Raw genomic sequence first — 18,282 nt, 5'->3', positions numbered from 1 at the left:
CCACCTCTCCATACCCTTTGATATCTCTCGCCAATAGGACCACATTCAACTCCCAGGTGAGTATGTCAAATAAACCGGGCTCAATGATGTTCTGTGGCAGGGAGTTTCCCAGGTTCTCAACTCTGAGTGAAGAAATTTCTGCATATCTCGGTCCCCTTAGACTGTGACCTCTTGTGTGGACTTCCCCAGCATCCAGAACATTCTCCCTGCATCTGACCTGCGTAGTCCTGTCAGAATTTTATGACTCAATGAGATGCCCTCTCATTCTTCTATATCCGTCGGAGGGATCAGCCTGAAATGCATGGAGGGAAGAGGAGCGATCAGCAAGGTTAAACAGAATATACTGCCCCTCCGCCATCAGGAATGCATTAATTGTGTGTGAACCATAGAACCATTCAACATTACTGCATAGAAAACAGGCCCATTGGCCTTTCTCATCTATTATTCTGTCTAGTCCCTCTAACCTGCACCCATTCCACACTCCTCCTAAACATGTACCTGTCCAAATTTTGCTTACATGTTAAAATTCACCACCAGCTGGCAGCTCATTCCATACTCCCACCACTCTCTTTGTGAAGAAATTCTCCTTAATGTTCCCCCTGATGTTCTCCCCTTTCATTCATAACACATGTTCTCAGGTTTATATCTCACCTACCCTCATTGGAAAAAGCTCATTTGCATTTACTCTCATTATATCCCTCATGATTTGGTACACCTCTATCAAATTTCCCCTCCCCTCATTCTTCTACAATCCAGGGAATAAAGTCCTAACTTGTTTAACCTTTCCCTGTAACTCAGTTCCTGAAGTCTTGGCCACATCCTAGTAAGTCTTCTCTTCACACTTTCAATCTTATTGATATCTTTCCTGGAGTTAAGTGTCCATACTGTGCACAATTCTCCAAATTTGACCTCACCAATCAATGTCTTATACAACTTCACCATAACATTCCAACTCCTATATTCAATACTTAGATTTATGAAGGCCAATGTGCCAAAAGCTTCTTTACGATTATATCTACCTGTGACGTCACTTCCAGTAAATTATGTATCTGCATCCCCAGATCCCTCTGTTCTACTGCACTCCTCAGTGCCCTACTGCTTAACATGGATGTTCTAACTTGGTTTGTCCTTCCTTAATGCAACACTTCACACTTGTCTGCATTAAATTCCATCTGCCATTTTGCAGCCCATTTTTTCAGCTAGCCAAATCCCTCTGCAAGCATGCTACTACACCTTCAAACTTTGTGTCATCTGCAAACTTGCTGATCCACTTTACCACATTATCATCCAGATCATTGATATATTTGACAAACATCAATGGTCATAGTACTGATCCTTGAGGAACACTTTGAGTCACAGGCCTCCAATCAGCGAGTCAATCATCCACTACCATTCTTTGGCTTCTCCCATTAAGCGGATGTCGAATCCAATTTACGACCTCACAATGAATACCGAGCAATGGAGCCTTCCTGACTAACCTCCCATGTGGGACCGTGTCAAAGGCCCTTACTAAAGTCCAGGTAGACAGTATTCACGGCGATTCTTTCTTTAACTTTTCTGGTATCTTCCTTGGAAAAACTATAAGATTTGTTAAACATGATCTAACATGCACAAAGCCATGTTGGTTCAAAATTCCTTTATTGTCATGTAATTGTACGGAACATGTAATATTACATGAAATTCCCTTCTGCCTGTCATAATGCAGACAGTCGCCATTAGCATTGCCTGGCACCCCCCAGAGTAAAAGAGAAAGAGAAGCAAAAGGGAGTCCCTTCAGAGTTACTGAGTGTCCGTGGATTTGCCTTCATTGTTCCCACAGCCTCTGCAGCTGCACAGATTCCTGTTCGATCCATCGGCAACCTGAGCTCCAGATCCAAACCTCCTTCATGGTCATGAAGCCTTCAGTGCCCGAGGCCCTCCGTGGATTCTTCATGCCCTCACCACCCTCTCGAATCATGGCTCTGATACCTGGTTTCTGTGAGCCATCTCCAGCAGCCCACAGCCCTTGCGGGTCCCCCGATTGCAAGTCGCCCATAGCCTGTGATTAACCCTAATTACTTTATGACTATCCAATAACTTACCTACTACTGATGACAGACTCACCAACCTATGATTTTGTGGGTTATATTTGGAACGCTTTTATACAACAGAACAACAAGAGCTAACCTCCAATCTTTCAGCACTTCACCTGTGGCTAAGGACATTTTAAATACGGTATATCTGCCAGGGCCTCTGCAATTTCAGTGCTGCCCTTCCCCAAGGTCCGAGAGAACACCTTGTCAGGCCATGGGGATTTATCCACCCTTTTTTGCTTTCATAAGCAAGTACCTCCTCCTCTTTAATCTGTATGGGCCCCATGAACAACTTGGTTGTTTACCTTACTTTCCTAGAATCTGTGGCTGTTTCCTAAGTAAATAAGGATGTAAAGAAATTCATTTAAGATCTCCCCTATCTCTTCTGGCTCCATACATAGCCAACCACTCTGATCTTCAAAAGAACCAATTTTGTCCCTTTCTATCCTATTGCTCTTAATATAGCTGTAGAAACCCTTAGGATTTTCCTTCACATTGTCTGCCAAAGCAACCTCATGTCTTCTTTTAGCCTTCCTGATTTCCTTCTTAAGGTTTTTTTTTGTATTTTTTTTAAATATTCCACAAGTACCTCATTTGCTTCATGTTGCCTATACCTGTTATACATCTCTCTCTTCTACTGAACCGGATCCCCAATATCCCTTGAAAACCAAGGTTCCCTATGTCTGGTAACTTTGCCTTTAATCCTGACAGAAACATACAAACACTATACTCTCAAAATTTCACCTTTAAGGCCTCCTACTTACCGTGCACATCTTTGCCAGGAAACAACCTGTCCCAATCCAGGCTTTATAGATCCTTTCTCATTTCCTCAAAATTGGCCTTTCTCCATTTAGAATCTCAACCCGAGACCCAGACCTATCCTTCTCCATAATTAACTTGAAACTAATGGCATTATGATCACTGGAGAATGAACACTCTCTCTAGTTGGTACTTCAATATATTGATTTAGAAAACTTCACTGAACACATATGACAAATTCCAGCCCTTTTTCAGTATGGGAAGTCCTAGTCAGTATGTGGAAAATTAAAATCACCTCCTATCACAACTTTGTGCTGGGAATGCTTGCGGGAGGGACTCTGCAGGTTGTGGGGGAGGTGGACTATTGGTTCATCAGTGAAGACTGGCTCCAGTCCTATGTCCTGGCTGTGTGCCAGTAATGCACGTCCATCAAATGGACGGAATCACAGATTACTTCATTGAACAGCAGCATGGGGTGGTGAGCGATGTTGAAGGTGTGTGGCATGCTGTCAGTGCCCAGTCACCAAGTAGAATCCAGAGAATCACCAAGTCCAAAGATCACAGTCACTCACACAACAGAGCCTGGCTCACATTTGCACCAATTCTACACTCTTCCTATATTATTCTTCCCAGACTGGATAGCAAAGAAGGTTGTCTAAGTGACAGCAGGCTCTTGATCGACTGAAAAGGTGAGTCAAGAACTAGCTTCAAGTTCAAGATTTATTTATTGTCATTTAATTGTATAGAACATGTAATACTGCATCAAATTGCCTTGTTCCTGCCGTAAGGCAAACAAAGAGTCGCCATTAGTGTCACTCAGGACTCTTTACAGAGCAATGTTACAAGACCAGAGGATCCCAAAGCCCAGCAGCAATAGATATTCACCAAGACAAATGGCTACTTAAACATGAAAACAGAATCAAATTTTAACTTATCACGATTGACATAACTAACTTAACTTAACCCCCTTCTAACTCTAAGCGCATGTGTATGTAATGTGTGTGTAAGTTCAGAAAAGTTCTTTGAATCATAGTCCAATCTCACTTCTCATTCCTCCAAGTTCATTGGTTGTAGGCAATTCTGATACCGTGCACAGAATTTAACATTTATGAAGTTCACCAGGCTTAGGTGCTTGAAAGGTAAATGGTTACTGCTCAAGAAGGTTCTTGTCAGTTTTCAGAGAGAGATTTGTTGTTCCTGGACACAAACTGATCCCTTTTAATCAGCCACTTCAGTGGCTTGCCGAAGAAACTTGCCCCATCAGGGTTTTCCAGATGATAACCTCTTTCTTTCAGGTTGCCACAGAGTTCCTTTTTGTTTCTCTTATTTCAAGTGAAACATTAGGCCGCCAGTCCTCTCCTCTTGTTTGGACCACAAAGACTATGACCAGGCTGAACTAAGCAGTCACAACTGTGTTCAAAAATGGGGTTTTTCCACAAGCTTTCCAGCTTGTCCTATTCCAGTCCCAGCTGTTGCTGCTGACTGTGGAACTGCAGAACTGAATTCTTTCTCTATCTGAGAAAAGCCTGTTTTACTCTCTCTGCTTTGCAAAACCACATGACCCTCTTAGAACAGCAAGCTGCACTCCAGACAGCCTGCGGCTCCATAATCCTCCAAGTTCTTTCATCTGTTGCTTTTCAAAACAATAATCAATTGGTGAAGTCCCTTGGGCACTCTTCAAAGCTTTTGCAAAGGCCTTCGGCGCTGGCCTGTCGAGCAGAGCTTCAGTATTTTAAATGAGAACTGTTTTGAAGTGTTTGTATGTGACCTATACTAAAAAAACCTGCCACACATTATCTCCCAAAATAATATCTATGTACAATATAAAACACAACATATTCTGTCGCAGCGAGAAAGGCAATGAGTGTCCGTGGATTTACCTCCAGCCCTCCTGCAGCCTCTGCAGTCGCACAGTCTCCTGTTTAATCCATCGGCAACCCGATATCCAGATCCGAAACTCAAACGTCATCAGGAAGCCTTTAGCGCCCTATGCCCTTCTTGCCCTCAGCCCCCTTCTCAAATCCTGGGTCCGATGAGCCATTCTCCAGCAGCCCACAGTCCATGCTGGTCCCGCGACCGCAGTTGAAGACAGACAAGTGTGAAATGTTGCATTTGGCAAGTTACACTCAGGATGGACTTACACAGTGAATGGTAGGACACAGAGAATGTTGCAGAACATAGAGACCGTGGGGTACTTGGACATAGTTCTTGAAGGTGGCAACAGTGGTAGATAAGGCGATGGAGAGTGTTTGCCCTCATCAGTCAGCACATTGATTTGATAAGGTTCTGCACATTTAGCTGCTCTGGAAGGTGAGGTCACATGGGATCCAAGCTGAGGTAGCAGATTGGACAGTATACTGGCTTTGTGAAAGAAAATAGAGGGTAACCAGATGACTTGGGAAGAGATTTAACAAGAACTAGTGGGGGGGGGGTCCTGGGGGAGGGGCCCAGATAGGACAGGGTGGGGGAGGGAGGTGGAGGGGAATTAAAAAATTTGTGAGAGAAAAAAGAAACATCCAGGAGTTGGTAAAGAAGAGATGGGAAAAGTGGAATCAGATGGTGATGGGGATTACCCAAAGTGAGAGAAACCGATGTTCAAGCATGTCCAGGAGGAATGTCATGTATTGTTCCTTGGGTTTACAATTGGATGAAGCTAAGGTCAGACATGTCACTGTAGGAACGGATGGGGGAATGGTTGGCTGCAGGAGGCCAAACACCTGAGCTCATCTGTGCTTCCGTTCATTGACTTCCTATGAGCCGTGTGAGGATTGAACTCCTCGGGTGATGGTGGAAACGTGTGCATGGAATCTGAAGAGGAGGAAGCAGAGTTCCTTAATTAATATTTTACTTTAGTATTCACCAGAGAGAGGGACTTTGGCGTTGGTGAGGGTGACTAAAAGCAGACTGAAACGCTTGAACATGTTGACATTAAGAAAGGATGTGTTTGAGCTTTTGAAAAGCATGAAGTTAGATAAGTTGCCAGGACCAGGCAGGATTTACCCAAGGTGTCTTTGGGAAGCGAGGAAGGAGATTGCTGAGCCAATGGTGATGATTTTTGCATCGTCACTGGGGACAGAAGAAGTACCAGAGGATTGGAAAGTTGTAATTGTTGTTCCCCTGTTTAAGAAAAGGAGAAGAGATAATTATAGACCAGTACTTCAGTGTGGGCAAGCTGTTGGAGATGATCGTGAGAGAGAGGATTTGCAAGCATACAGAGAGGCATAATTGGACTTGGGGTAGTCAGCTTGGCTTCGTCAGGCGAAGGCCGTGTCTCACGAGACTGATTGAATTCTTTGAGAATGTTTCAAAGTACATTGATGAAGTTAGAGGGGAGAATGTTGTGTACATGGATTTCCAAAGAGTATTTGATAAGGTTCCCCATATGTAAGGCTCCTTCAGAAAGTAAGGAGGCATGAAATCCAAGGAGGCCTTGCTTTGTGGATACAGAATTGGCTTGCCAACAGAAGGCAGATGCTGGTTGTGGATGGTTCGTACTCTACATGGAGGTCAGTGGCCAGTGATGTTCTGCGGGGATCTGTTCTGGGACCCCTCCTCTTTGGGATATTTATAAATGACCTGGATAAAGAAGTGGAAGGGTGTGTTGTTAATTTTGCAGATGACATAAAGGTTGGTGGTGGTGTGGATAGTCTGGAGGGTTGCCAGGAGTTACAGAGGGTCATTGATAGGTTGCAGAGCTGGGCTGAGAAGTGTCAAATGGAGTTCAACCCAGAAAAGTTTGAAGTGGTTCATTTCAGTAGGTCAAATTTGAGGGCAGAATACAGTGTTAATGGGACGATTCTTGAGCTGTGTGGACCAACTGAGAGATCTTGGGGTCCCGCGTCCTTAGGATACTCAAAGCTGCTGTAAAGGTTGAAGTTTTAAGAAGGTGAATGATGTGTTGGCCTTCATTAACTATTCAGGTTCCGTGAGGTAACGTTACAGCTATATAGGTCCTCGTTTAGATCCCACGGAATATTGTGTTCAGTTCTGGTCACCTTATTACAGGAAAGATGTGGATGTTTTAGAGAGAGTGCTGAGGAGATTTACAAGGATGCTACCTGGATTGGAGAGCATGTCTTATGGAGATAGGTTGAGTGAACTTGGTCTTTTCTCCTTGGAGCAACAGAGGATGAGAGATGACCTGATAGAGGTGGAAAAGATGATGAGAAGCATTCATCACGTGGATGGCCAGGTCCCCCCCCCCCCACCAGGTACTGAGATGACTAACACGAGGGGATCTAGCTTTAAGGTGCTTAAGAATAAGTATGGGGGATGCAAAAGATAAGTTCTTCACACAGAGAGTGGTAGGTGAATGGAATGAGCTGCCGGCAACAGCGGTGGAGACAGGGACTATTAAATGGGTACATGGAGCTGAGAAAAATGGAGGGTTATGCAGTAAGGATATTCTAGGCCAGTGGTTATCAACCTTTTTCTTTCCACTTACATACCATTTTAAGTAATCCCTATGCCATCAGTGCTCTGTGATTAGTAAGGGATTGCTTAAGGTGGTATGTGAGTGGGAAGGGAAGGTTGAGAATCACTGCTCTAGACCCAATTGCTACTGAAATATTTTGCTTGAGAAAAATTGTCATTGGCCCATTTCCTTTGGAGTTATGAAACCGTGCACATAACGAGTCAATTAGGGACAGTTAAAACAGTGGTTTTCAACCTTTTTATTTGCACCCATATACCACCTTAAGCAATCCCTTACTACTTACAGAGCACCTATGGCATAGGGATTACTTAAAGTGGGATGTGAGTGGAAAGAAAAAGTTTGAGAACCACTGGCCTAGGCAGTTGTTACAGTTGGTTATAAGGTCAGCACAACACAGTGTTATATATTTCTATGTTCCCAGAGTTTACCAGAATAACTAGTGGAATTGCAGTGCCTTTTTACACACTGACAACTGTCACGGGCAGTTTTGGTCACCAACTACAGGAAAGATATCAATAAGATTAAAAGAGTGCAGAGAAGATTTACAAGGATGTTGCTGGGATTTGAGAATCTAAGTTACAGGGAAAGGTTTAAACAAGTTAGGACTTATTCTTTGATGTGTCCGAGAATGAAGGGAAATTTGATAGAGGCATACAAAATTATGAAGGTTATATATAAATGCAAGCAGGCTTTTCCCACTGAGGTTAGGTGAGACAAGAACTAGAGGACATGTGTTAAGGGTGAAAGGTGAGATATTTGGGGGAACTTTACTCAGAGAGTGGTGAGTGTGTGGAACGAGCTGCCAGCTAAAGTGGTGAATGTTGGCTCAATTTTGAAATTTAAGTAAATTTTGGGCAGGATGGGAGGTGTGTGGAGGGCTATGGTCCAAGTACAGGTCAGTGGGACCAGGCAGAGTAATAGTTTGGCACAGAATAAATGGGCCAAAGGGACTGTATCTGTGCTGCAGAATTCTGTGGGTGTAAGTTGCAGAAGTCTATGACTTCATTTGGCCTCTCCTCATTTTTTTTTCTCTTTAACCCACCCCCACATCACCCATCCAGGTCTCCCAGCTGCGCCATGAGCTGTCCATGAAAGATGAGTTACTGCAATTCTATACCAACGCAGCCGAGGAGAGTGAGGCTGATTCCCTGTCCCCCACACCGTAAGTATCTTGCTACACCAGGTGCTGCAACAAAAATCCATTGGTCTTGGCCACAGCAGCTGGTGATCTCCCGTTTAAATCCACATGAGTTGAGCTGAGCAGTGGCACGAGCATCGGAGATGGCCTTTCAAATCCGAGGTGGTGCACTCTTGTCCCTCTTGGGAGGAGGTGCAGGGTTTCACATGTTCTGGCCTTCATTGTGAGGGGGGAGGTCATTGTTCGATCAATTGTCTGGCAAACCACCATTCTTGTACCACAGTGTCTGCTGATATGGAATGAGAATGGAAGGGTGCTGGTGACCTGCGACCAACCACAGTTCCGGATTTCCCCTGTGGATATTATCGGGAGAACCCCTGGGATGAGACAGGTGACTTTCCATCTTCTGTGGCCTGTTTGGGGGGAGGGGTGGGAAGTAATTTGCAGCAATGTCAATGATACCCCTTCCCATGGATTACTAGTAAAGGATAACTAAAATAATGAACCACTTTATCATAAGGATGGAGCAACTCCGAATGGGAAGCAGCAACTGCAACAGCAAGGACCTCCCAGTGGCTACCACTTCAATTCAACACCACATTCCCACACCGACTTGTGTGTCCACTGCCAATCCACGGCTACCTGCAAATTGGGGAAAAACCACCTTATCAAGGAACTGTCCAACCAGACAGCTTCAATTTCGACCTCTTATTTCCGTTAGTCCCCTCCCCCAAGTCTCTTTCCCTATCACTCTTTCTCCTTTCTGCCATTTCCGCGCCCTCTCCCTTTCTTTTTCTTTTTAAAATATTTTTATTAATGTTTTACAATATAAACAATTGAACAGGACAATTATACAGGTAGTCCACAACTTGCCACCTATGCGAGTTATGTGCACATTCGACCGAATTTTAAAAAAAACTGTACATATGATAAGATTCTTCATTAAAGGTTCATTTGTTGAAATTTTTTTTGAAAAATTGCTTTAATACCTCGTTAAGACCTGCAAATCCGAGTTATGACCAATCCTTCAGTCTCAATTACAGTCGTAAGTTGAAGATTACCTGTACAATGTGTCTTCAAGATTTGGGAAAAAAAATGAAAACCTTATACAATATTCTCATAATAAGGAAATCCAGAGCACCTCCCTTCATTCTCCTATCAGAGATCTACCCTCTCCTCTATCACTTCTCAACATTTATCTCTCTACCCTCCCACCTGTATCCACCTATGATCTCTTAGCTGTTAGCCTATGTTCCACCCCTGTCCCTTCCTCCCTCCCTCCTCTCCTCCTTCCCCCGTTTTATTCAGGCATCTGTCTGTTTATGCCTACCCTTGTCAAAGGGCCCAGGCTCAAAACATTGGTTGCCCTTTACTTCCTCTGAACACTGTGTGACCTGCAGCATTTTTGCGTGTTGCAATCAAATGGATGTGTTGCACAGACTGTGGCAGAGGGAGCAATGCAGCTGAAGTGTTTCACCTTGAGAGGAAAACTGGGCTCAGCAGCATCTTCTGAACCCATGGCCTCTATCCTGCCAAAGGATGATAACAGATGCCTCTCCACCCCAACTCAGAACGGATATTGACCACTCTTTCATCTCTGGGTCTGAATCCTGGACCTCCCTCCCTCCCCACCAGCACCTTGGGAACACCATCTCCAGAAGGACAACAGGGGTCCAAGAAGGAACTCACCCCACCTTCAGCTGTTTGGAATGGGCAATACCTGCTGGCCCTTCCAATGAATCTGCGACTCATGGCAAATTAGAAATATTGCCATTGATGGTTCTACTCTTTAGAAACATAATTGTGGTTTCCTTAATGATGAGTTCCCACTTTTACACATAAGTTAATGCTGTCAGGAAGCCCACAGATATAAGTGCAGATTATTACTTAATGACAGGAACTAGATCAATGAAATTGAGAGTGCAGAGAAGGTTTAGTAGGATGTTTCTGTGCCTTAAGGAGTTGGGTTACAGGGAAAGAATAAACAGGTGAGGACTTTATTCCCTGGAGCATGAGAAAATGAGGGGAAATTTGATGGAAGTTTATAAAATTGAGGGCAATAGATAAAAGTAAATCAAGCAGGCTTTCTCCACTGAGGGGGCTGAGTGACCAGAACGAGAGAACACAGGTTAAGGGTGAAATGTTTAAAGGGAACATGAGGGGGAATTTCTTCACACAGAGAGTGATGGTAGTGTGGAACAAGCTGCCAACTGAAATGGTGAATGTGGCGAGATTTTGGCATTAAGAAAAGATTGGAATTGTACATGATGGGAGGGGTATGGAGGGCAGGTCAATAGGACTGGGCGGAGTAGTGGCTTGGCACGGACTAGATGGGCCCGTTTTAATGCTGTTGTGTTTTGTGTACTCAGATGATCCCGGGTCTCACAAGGTTTTGATTTGATCTTTCCCCAGGCTGCGACAGAACGAACCTGCTGCTTCTGTACAGAATTACTTTCATTTGGATTCCCTTCAAAAGAAGCTGAAAGATCTGGAAGAGGAGAATGTTGTTTTAAGAACAGAGGTGTGTAAAAATAGTTGTGTGTTTTAGCTAATTGTTAACAATCAAAATTGGACACTATATAAACAGAATATACCATAAAACCATAAAATATTGGAGCAGAAGGCCAGTTGACTTGTTGAATCCGCCTGCCACTCCTTTATGAGCTGATCTGTTCTCCCACTCAGCCCCACTCCCCTGCCTCCTCCCCTAACCTTTGATACCCTGATTATTCAGATACCTATCAATCTCTGCCTTAAATACACAAACGGCCTGGCCTCCACAGGTGCCCAAGGCAGAAAATTCCAGAGGTTTACCACTTCTGGCTAAAGAAATTCCTCCGCACCTCTTTATTGAATGGGTGTCCTTCAATCCTGAAGTTGTGCCCTCTACCATGGGAAATAATTTTGCCATATCTACTCTGTTAAGGCCTTTCAACATTTGAAATGCTTCTGTGAGGTCCCCTCATTCTTCTGAACTCCAGAGTTGTCCAACATTCCTTCATTCCTATGAATCTTCTCTGAAGCCTCGCTAATGCCAGCACATTCTTCCTTAAATAAACTCAAAACTGAACCATGTATACCAAGTGAGGCCTTACCAGTGCCTTATAAATCCTCAACACCATACCCTGCTCTTGTATCCTATTCCTCTTGCTATGAATGCCACCACTGACTCATCCTTGAAGTTAACCTTTAGGGTAGATTGCATGAGAACTCCCAAGCCCTTTTGCACCTCCAAATTTTGAATTTTCTCCCCATGCAAATAATAGACTGCTCTTTTTATTCCTTCTACCAAAGTGCATGACCGTACACATTCCAACATTGCGCAGGAACAAAATCTTTTATCTGAAATTCTGAAAACAGAAAACCTTCAAAAATCGAACATTTTTTCTGCCGCTACCCTCCAGTGCTGCCGCCTCAACCCCCCCTGTCCAGAGACCCTTTTGATTGGTGTGTGTCTTTGTTTTCCATGAATCTGGAATCAGCGCAATTAATTAACATACTGCTGTTATTATTATTCTATTATCCGAAAAATTCCAAAAAGTGTCTGGTCCTAGGGTTTCGGATAAAAGATTCTGTACCTTTATTTCATTTACCACTTCTCTGCCCATTCTCCCAATCTACCTCAGTCTCTCTGCAGCCTCTCCATTTCTTCCTCACTACCTGCCCCTTCACCTGTCTTTGTATCATTTCCAACCAAACTTGGCCACAAAGCCATCTATTCCACAATCCAATTCATTAACATGCAGTACCCTTTGAAAAAGAAATCACCAATACTAACCCCTGGCCAACCAGACGGAATAAAATCCCTTTATTCCCACTCTCTTTCCTGATGATCAGCCAATGCTCTACCTATGCTGGTATCTTTCCCGTAATTCCATGGGCTCTCATTTTGTGAAACAGCATTATGTGTGGCACCTTGTCAAAGGCCTTTTGAAAATCCAAATATTCAACATCCACTCCATGCCTTTGTCCAGCTCAGTGGTTCTCAACCTTTTTTCTTTCCACTCACAAACCACCTTAAGCCATCCCTTACAAATCACAGAGCATCTATTTGCATAGGGATGGCTTAAAGTGGTATGTGAGTGGAAAGAAAAAGGTTGAGAACCACTGGTCTAGTCTGCTTGTGGTTTCCTCAAAAAACTGTAGTAGGTTTATCAGGCAAGATTTATCCTAAAGGAAACCATGCTGACTTTGGCCTATTTTATCATGCTTCTCCAGGTATTCCGTAACCTCCCCCTTGACAATCAACTCCAACAACTTCCCAATCTCTGATGTAAGCTAACAGGCCTATAATTTCCTTTTTAAATAAATTCCAGCATAGTGCAGGCCCTTCAGATGTTGTGCTGACATGAATAAACCTATTCCATATCAATCTAATCTTTCTTACCACTTACCCTCTTATTTTTCTTACATCCATGTGCCTATCTCAGAGCCTTGTGAATGACCCTATGGAACCACCCCTGGCAATGAATTCCAGGCACCCACCATTCTGGGTAAAAAAACTTACCGCTGACTTCTCTCCTAAACTTTCCAACTCTTAACTCAGACAGATGTCCTCTGGTATTCACAGTTGTCTCCCCAGAAAAAAAAGATGCTGGTTGTCAATCCCATCAAATCTCTTCTTATTTATGGAATCCTGTCCAAATTGTTTGGGACAAAGACATTTTTTTTCTTTATTTGCCCCATAACTCCACCATTTTAAATTTGTCATCCATTGATTCATAGGTAATTAAAGTGCACATTCCAGATTTTATACAAGGTTATTTGTATACATTTTGGTTTGACCATGTAGAAATTACAGGACTTTTTATATATAGTTCCCCCATTTCAGGGCACCATAATGTTTGGGACATTTGGCTTCACAGATGTATGGGAGTACTCAGGTATGTTTAATTGCTTCATTGGTGCAGGTATGAGAGATTTAGGCTTGCTTCTATGCTTTTGATCACCTTTGGAGTCTGTAGTTCCAGTTTTCAACATGAGGACCAGAGTTGTGCCAATGAAAGTCAAAGAAGGAACCGTGTTCAGAATAGGTTTGATGGGTTCAAAGAAAATCAAGGCTGGACTTGTGTTATTCACAAACAATGTCTTTATTTATGCACAGGGGAATTCAAAAGAAGGTCACACACTCACACAGACTAATATACACAGCAATAACATACAAGTAACTGCACATTGGGTGCAAATAAATCATTGCTAAACATCCTCACCTCCTGATTGGGAATGCAAGGGCTAAACACACAATACCCACCACCTCTTGCTCTTTATCTAGAAGTCACAGTGAAACAATAAACAGTAAATTAATTACAACTAGCAAGTATATCAAATGAATCTGGCCTCTAGCATTGCCCACAGCTCGAGATCCGGGATGGGCCCATTGCATTCGGCCTTCTGGAGCTGCCTGTGGCTTGCAGCCTGGAGTTCAGTGATGGTTTCCATGCAGCAGGAAGAACAGAGAGAGTGAGAGAAACTCCAGGTGCTGTTTTTTCAATGGGGGGGGCCTGTCTGTGTGACCCGTGAGGACCAATTGCACGTCAGCCTCACCTGTGGGCAGATCTGACCATGATTAGCACCTGGAAGACCAATCACACATCAGCTGCAAGGGCCAATCATGCCTCACAGATCACCAGATCTAACCCTTGAGGTGAAGTGATCTCTGACTAGATTTCAGCCAGTCACTTGACCCTCCACAATCCACACAACAGTCATTATGAGGCTGAAAAACAAGAATATAACAATAAGAGACATCACTCAAACCTTACAATTACTAAAATCAACTGTTTGGAACATCATTAAGAAGAAAGAGCGCACTTGGTGAGCTCAGTAATTGCAAAGGGACTGGTAGGCCAAGGAAGACCTCCACTACTGATGACAGAAGAATTCTAATCCTCATGAAGAAAAATCCCCAAATGCCTGTCCGGCAGATCAGAAACTCTCTTCAGGAGGCAGGTGAGGATATGTCAATGACTAATGTTTACAGAAGACTTCAGGTACAAAAATACAGAGCTTGCATTACAAGATGTAAACTACAAGTTAGCCACAGAAACAGGATGGCCAGATTACAGTTTGCCAAGAAGTATTTAAAAGAGCCTGCAGAATTCTGGAAAAAGGTCTTATAGACAGATGAGACCAAGAGTACCCTGTATCAATGATGGCAAGAGGAATGTGTGGAGGCATAAAGAAACTGCCCAAGATTCAAAGCATGCCACCTCATCTGTGAAACATGGTGCTGGGGATGTTATGGCCTGGGCATGTATGGGTGCCACGGGTACTGGTGCACTTAGCTTCATTGATGACATAACTGCTAATGGCAGTAGCAAAATGGATTCCGAGGTGTATAAAAAGATCTTCTCTGCTCAAGCAAATGCTTCCAAACTCATTGTATGGCACTTCATCCTGCAGCAAGACAATGATCCCAAAAATACTGCAAATGCAACAAAGGAGTTTTTCAAAGCTAAAAACTGGAAAATTCTATAATGGCCAAGTCAATTTGCCTGATCTAAATCCAATCAAGAATGCCTTCCATTCAGTTTATATTTAAGTGGAATTCTTGTTTATTACAGGGATATAATATGCCTGTTTTAAAACATTTATTAGGGATTTGGACTAAAAGGAATTTTGTTATAGGTTCGAGCGGTATTATATCAAAATAGGGTTATTCCTTTTTCAATGAATAATAGGTATTTAAGGGTATGGGATTCTGAGGGTGTAAAGGTGATTGAGGATGTTTTGAAGAAGGACAGTTTCTTTCTTTTAACTGATTTAGAGAAAAATTTGGAATACCATTTAATTCTTTATTTGTTTATTATCAAGTTCCATCTTTGGTAAGGGATAATTATGGAAGAGAAATGAAATTACCTGAACTAACAAAGTTTGAGTTTTTGATTTTGCAGACATCAAAAAAGGGCTTTATTTCTGATATGTATGCTTTGTTACAAGATAGTATGGATAAACCAAATTTAAATAAATCTAGAAATAAATGGGAAGGTGATTTATCTTATGATATACCTCAGGAGGATTGGGAAGTTATGTGCCAAGATGGGGTGACTAAATTACTTAAGTAAGATATAGTTTGGTTAATTATAATTTTTTACATCAGTTGTATTTGACCCCTGAGAAATTGAAAAAATATAGATTTAGTAATTCGGATTTATGTTTTAGATGTAGATTACTTACTGGAACATTTTTACATGCAGTTTGGTTTTGTGACAAAGTTCAACCATTTTGGGAAAAAATTAGGGTAATTTTTGAAAAATTATTTAAGATTAAATTACCATTAGACCCCAAAATATTTTGCTGGGTTACACTGTATCGTTGACTGGTTTAGGGTTGGACAAGTTTCAGATAACTTTTGTTCATTTAGCACTGGCAGTAGCACGGAAATGTATTGTGATTATTTGGAAAGATAATGTAGAAGTAAATATAACTCGTTGGCACAATGAATTGAGGTCTTGTATTTACATGGAGAAAATAACATAATTTGCATGATAATTTTATTTTTGTTCAGATGTGGTCACCTTATTTGGAATGTATGGGTTTAAAAATATCTCAAGATATTACACAGTTTATGTATGTAATTAATTGATATATGGTTTTTTTTGCTCCCCTTGTGGGATTTGCTGAGGGTGGGAGGGAGGGGGGGTGGATTTATACTGTTTCAGTTTATTTTATTATTATTTTTATGTATTATTTTTGTAATTTGAAAATCTTAAATAAAGTTTTAAAAGAAAAGAGAATGTCTTCCATGTGCTGAAGAGAAAACTTAAGGGGACATGCCCCTGAAACAAGCAGGAGGCTGAAGATGGCTGCAGTAGAGGTCTGGCAGAACATCACCAGGAAGAAGATGCTCAGCATCTGGTCATGTCTATGACTTCAAGCAGTTATTGCATGCAAGGGATCTGCAACAAAGTACTAAACATGACTAGCTGTGTACCAAATATTATGGTGCCCTGAAATGAGGGGAGTATGTAGAAAAAGTGCTGTAATTTCTACATGATCAAATCAAAATGTGTACAAATAACCTTGTATAAAATCTGAAATGTGCACTTTAATTACATGTGAATTGTTTGATGGCAAATTTAAAAATATGGAGACAGACAAATAGAGGAAAAATTGTATTTGCCCCTAAAATAAGCTCCGGCTCTATCAACCTTGCCTCATAATGCACATGTTCCAATCCAGGCAACATCCTGGTAAATCTCCTCTGCACCCTCTCCAAAGCAACTACATCCTTCCTGTAATGAGGAGACTGGAACGGTACACAATACTCCGAAGAGTGGTGCAACCAGAATTTTATAGATGACCTCGCAGCTCTTAAACTCAATCCTCCAACTAATGAAGGCCAGCGCATCATGTCAACTCCCCTATAATAGGGGAGGGGTGGGAGTGGATGGGGGTGTGGGGGGAGGGGAGAAGGTGGGGATAGGGAAATGGGGGAGGAAAGTCTGGAGAAAAGGGAGTTGTGGGAGGGAGGAAAGTAATTGGAGAGGACAATTGTTGGGGAGGGGAGGAGAGCCAGGGTGAACAGAGTCTGGAGGGGGAGAACGGGAGAGTTTAACAGTTGGAAGAAGAGATGTTCCAAACCAACGACAGGTGGGAATGGGCAGAGTGAGGAACCACGGTCTCGAAGAGGTGTGAATGGAAGGAGCAAGAGTTCCCAATGTCATGGACAGGAAGGGTCTGACTCAGGTGATGGGGAGTTGTTCGCGGAGCCTGCATCTGGTCTTACCTCAGGCAGCCCCCTGGGGAGATGACATGAGCACTCTCCACGCCAGTGTTCAGCAGCAGGGGTCGAGCTTGGCTTGGCTCTTTATCATGGCCCAGTGGGAGGGGACAGTAGGTACAGCTGAAAACACCCCTGCACGTATACACCCTGCACTCAAAATCACACATATGCACAGGCACATAAACACACACATATACATTCACCCACCTCCACGCACACATACATACATGCTCACATGCACACATACATTCAAACATGCACCCACACATACACGTTCTAACACCCACACACAAGTGAATACATACACAGCCATACTTACATACACACAAACACACATATGTACACAAGCACACAATCATATTCTCTTGCAAACATAGGCAATGCGCACATGCACCCTTTGACCACATATGTGTGCACAAGGATAAAATCCATTCTTCCTAATCCCTCAGCTACCCTACTTCCAATACCTTTTATAACTGCCCCTGACACCTCAATTATCCCTCCCCCAGTCCTGTTGCCCATTCCCTCACCTGCTTCGTTATCCTTGTGATCTACTGGTCTCCCCCTGAACACCACCCACTCCCTCCATGGCTCTCCAACAGCCCAGGGCCTCCTCCGTGACCCTATCCCATTGCCTGCCCATGACCTGTGTCTGAGCTCAGACCCCCCCCACCCTCCCCCGGCTTTTTCAGTATGTCAGTGAACCTCACCCCTTGGTAACGGCAAATGGCTGTTGTTTTCCTATGTGACTGGATTTTTGTACTAGTGTGATCAACTTTGTGACACGCCTCATTTAATCTGGTTCCTCAGACGTCCCACCTACAGACCGAGACCATTTCGTATGAAGAAAAGGAACATCAGCTGGTGAATGACTGTGTGAAGGAGCTAAGTATGTTGTGAATACTGAAAATGCTTGTTGGGTCACCTCACTGAGCATGGGGAGAGCTGGGGTGGGGAGAGACATGGGGGGAGATGAGGAGAGTCAGGGGGAGCTGGAGTGATTCCACGGACATGGCAGGTGGAGACTTGGCGATACCACGGTAATGGAGGACAGAGTCTGGGCGATACAACGGTAATGGCGGGTGGAGACTGGGTGAAATCCCGGTAATGATGAAGAGACTGGATGATGCCATGGTAATGGTGAGAGGAGACT

General features: G+C 43.1%; 1 protein-coding gene across 1 annotated transcript in view; it reads left to right on the top strand.

Moving 5' to 3' along the window:
- LOC138757700 (trafficking kinesin-binding protein 1-like) overlaps positions 1-18,282 on the top strand; it is a 178,657-nt gene that overhangs the window by 122,711 nt on the left and 37,664 nt on the right. The window contains exons 7-16 of the mRNA XM_069925458.1: positions 639-709; positions 1,187-1,320; positions 1,820-2,040; positions 3,087-3,246; positions 5,958-6,192; positions 6,279-6,585; positions 7,752-7,864; positions 8,328-8,428; positions 10,817-10,925; positions 17,940-18,018. Of these exons, the coding sequence (XP_069781559.1) occupies positions 639-709; positions 1,187-1,320; positions 1,820-2,040; positions 3,087-3,246; positions 5,958-6,192; positions 6,279-6,585; positions 7,752-7,864; positions 8,328-8,428; positions 10,817-10,925; positions 17,940-18,018 (1,530 nt within the window). The remainder of the gene's footprint in view (positions 1-638; positions 710-1,186; positions 1,321-1,819; positions 2,041-3,086; positions 3,247-5,957; positions 6,193-6,278; positions 6,586-7,751; positions 7,865-8,327; positions 8,429-10,816; positions 10,926-17,939; positions 18,019-18,282) is intronic.

This window comes from Narcine bancroftii, chromosome 1, assembly GCF_036971445.1.
Source record: "Narcine bancroftii isolate sNarBan1 chromosome 1, sNarBan1.hap1, whole genome shotgun sequence".
Taxonomy (NCBI): domain Eukaryota; kingdom Metazoa; phylum Chordata; class Chondrichthyes; order Torpediniformes; family Narcinidae; genus Narcine; species Narcine bancroftii.
Note: the sequence above shows the minus strand (reverse complement) of the source record. Positions and strands in the feature narration are given on the sequence as shown.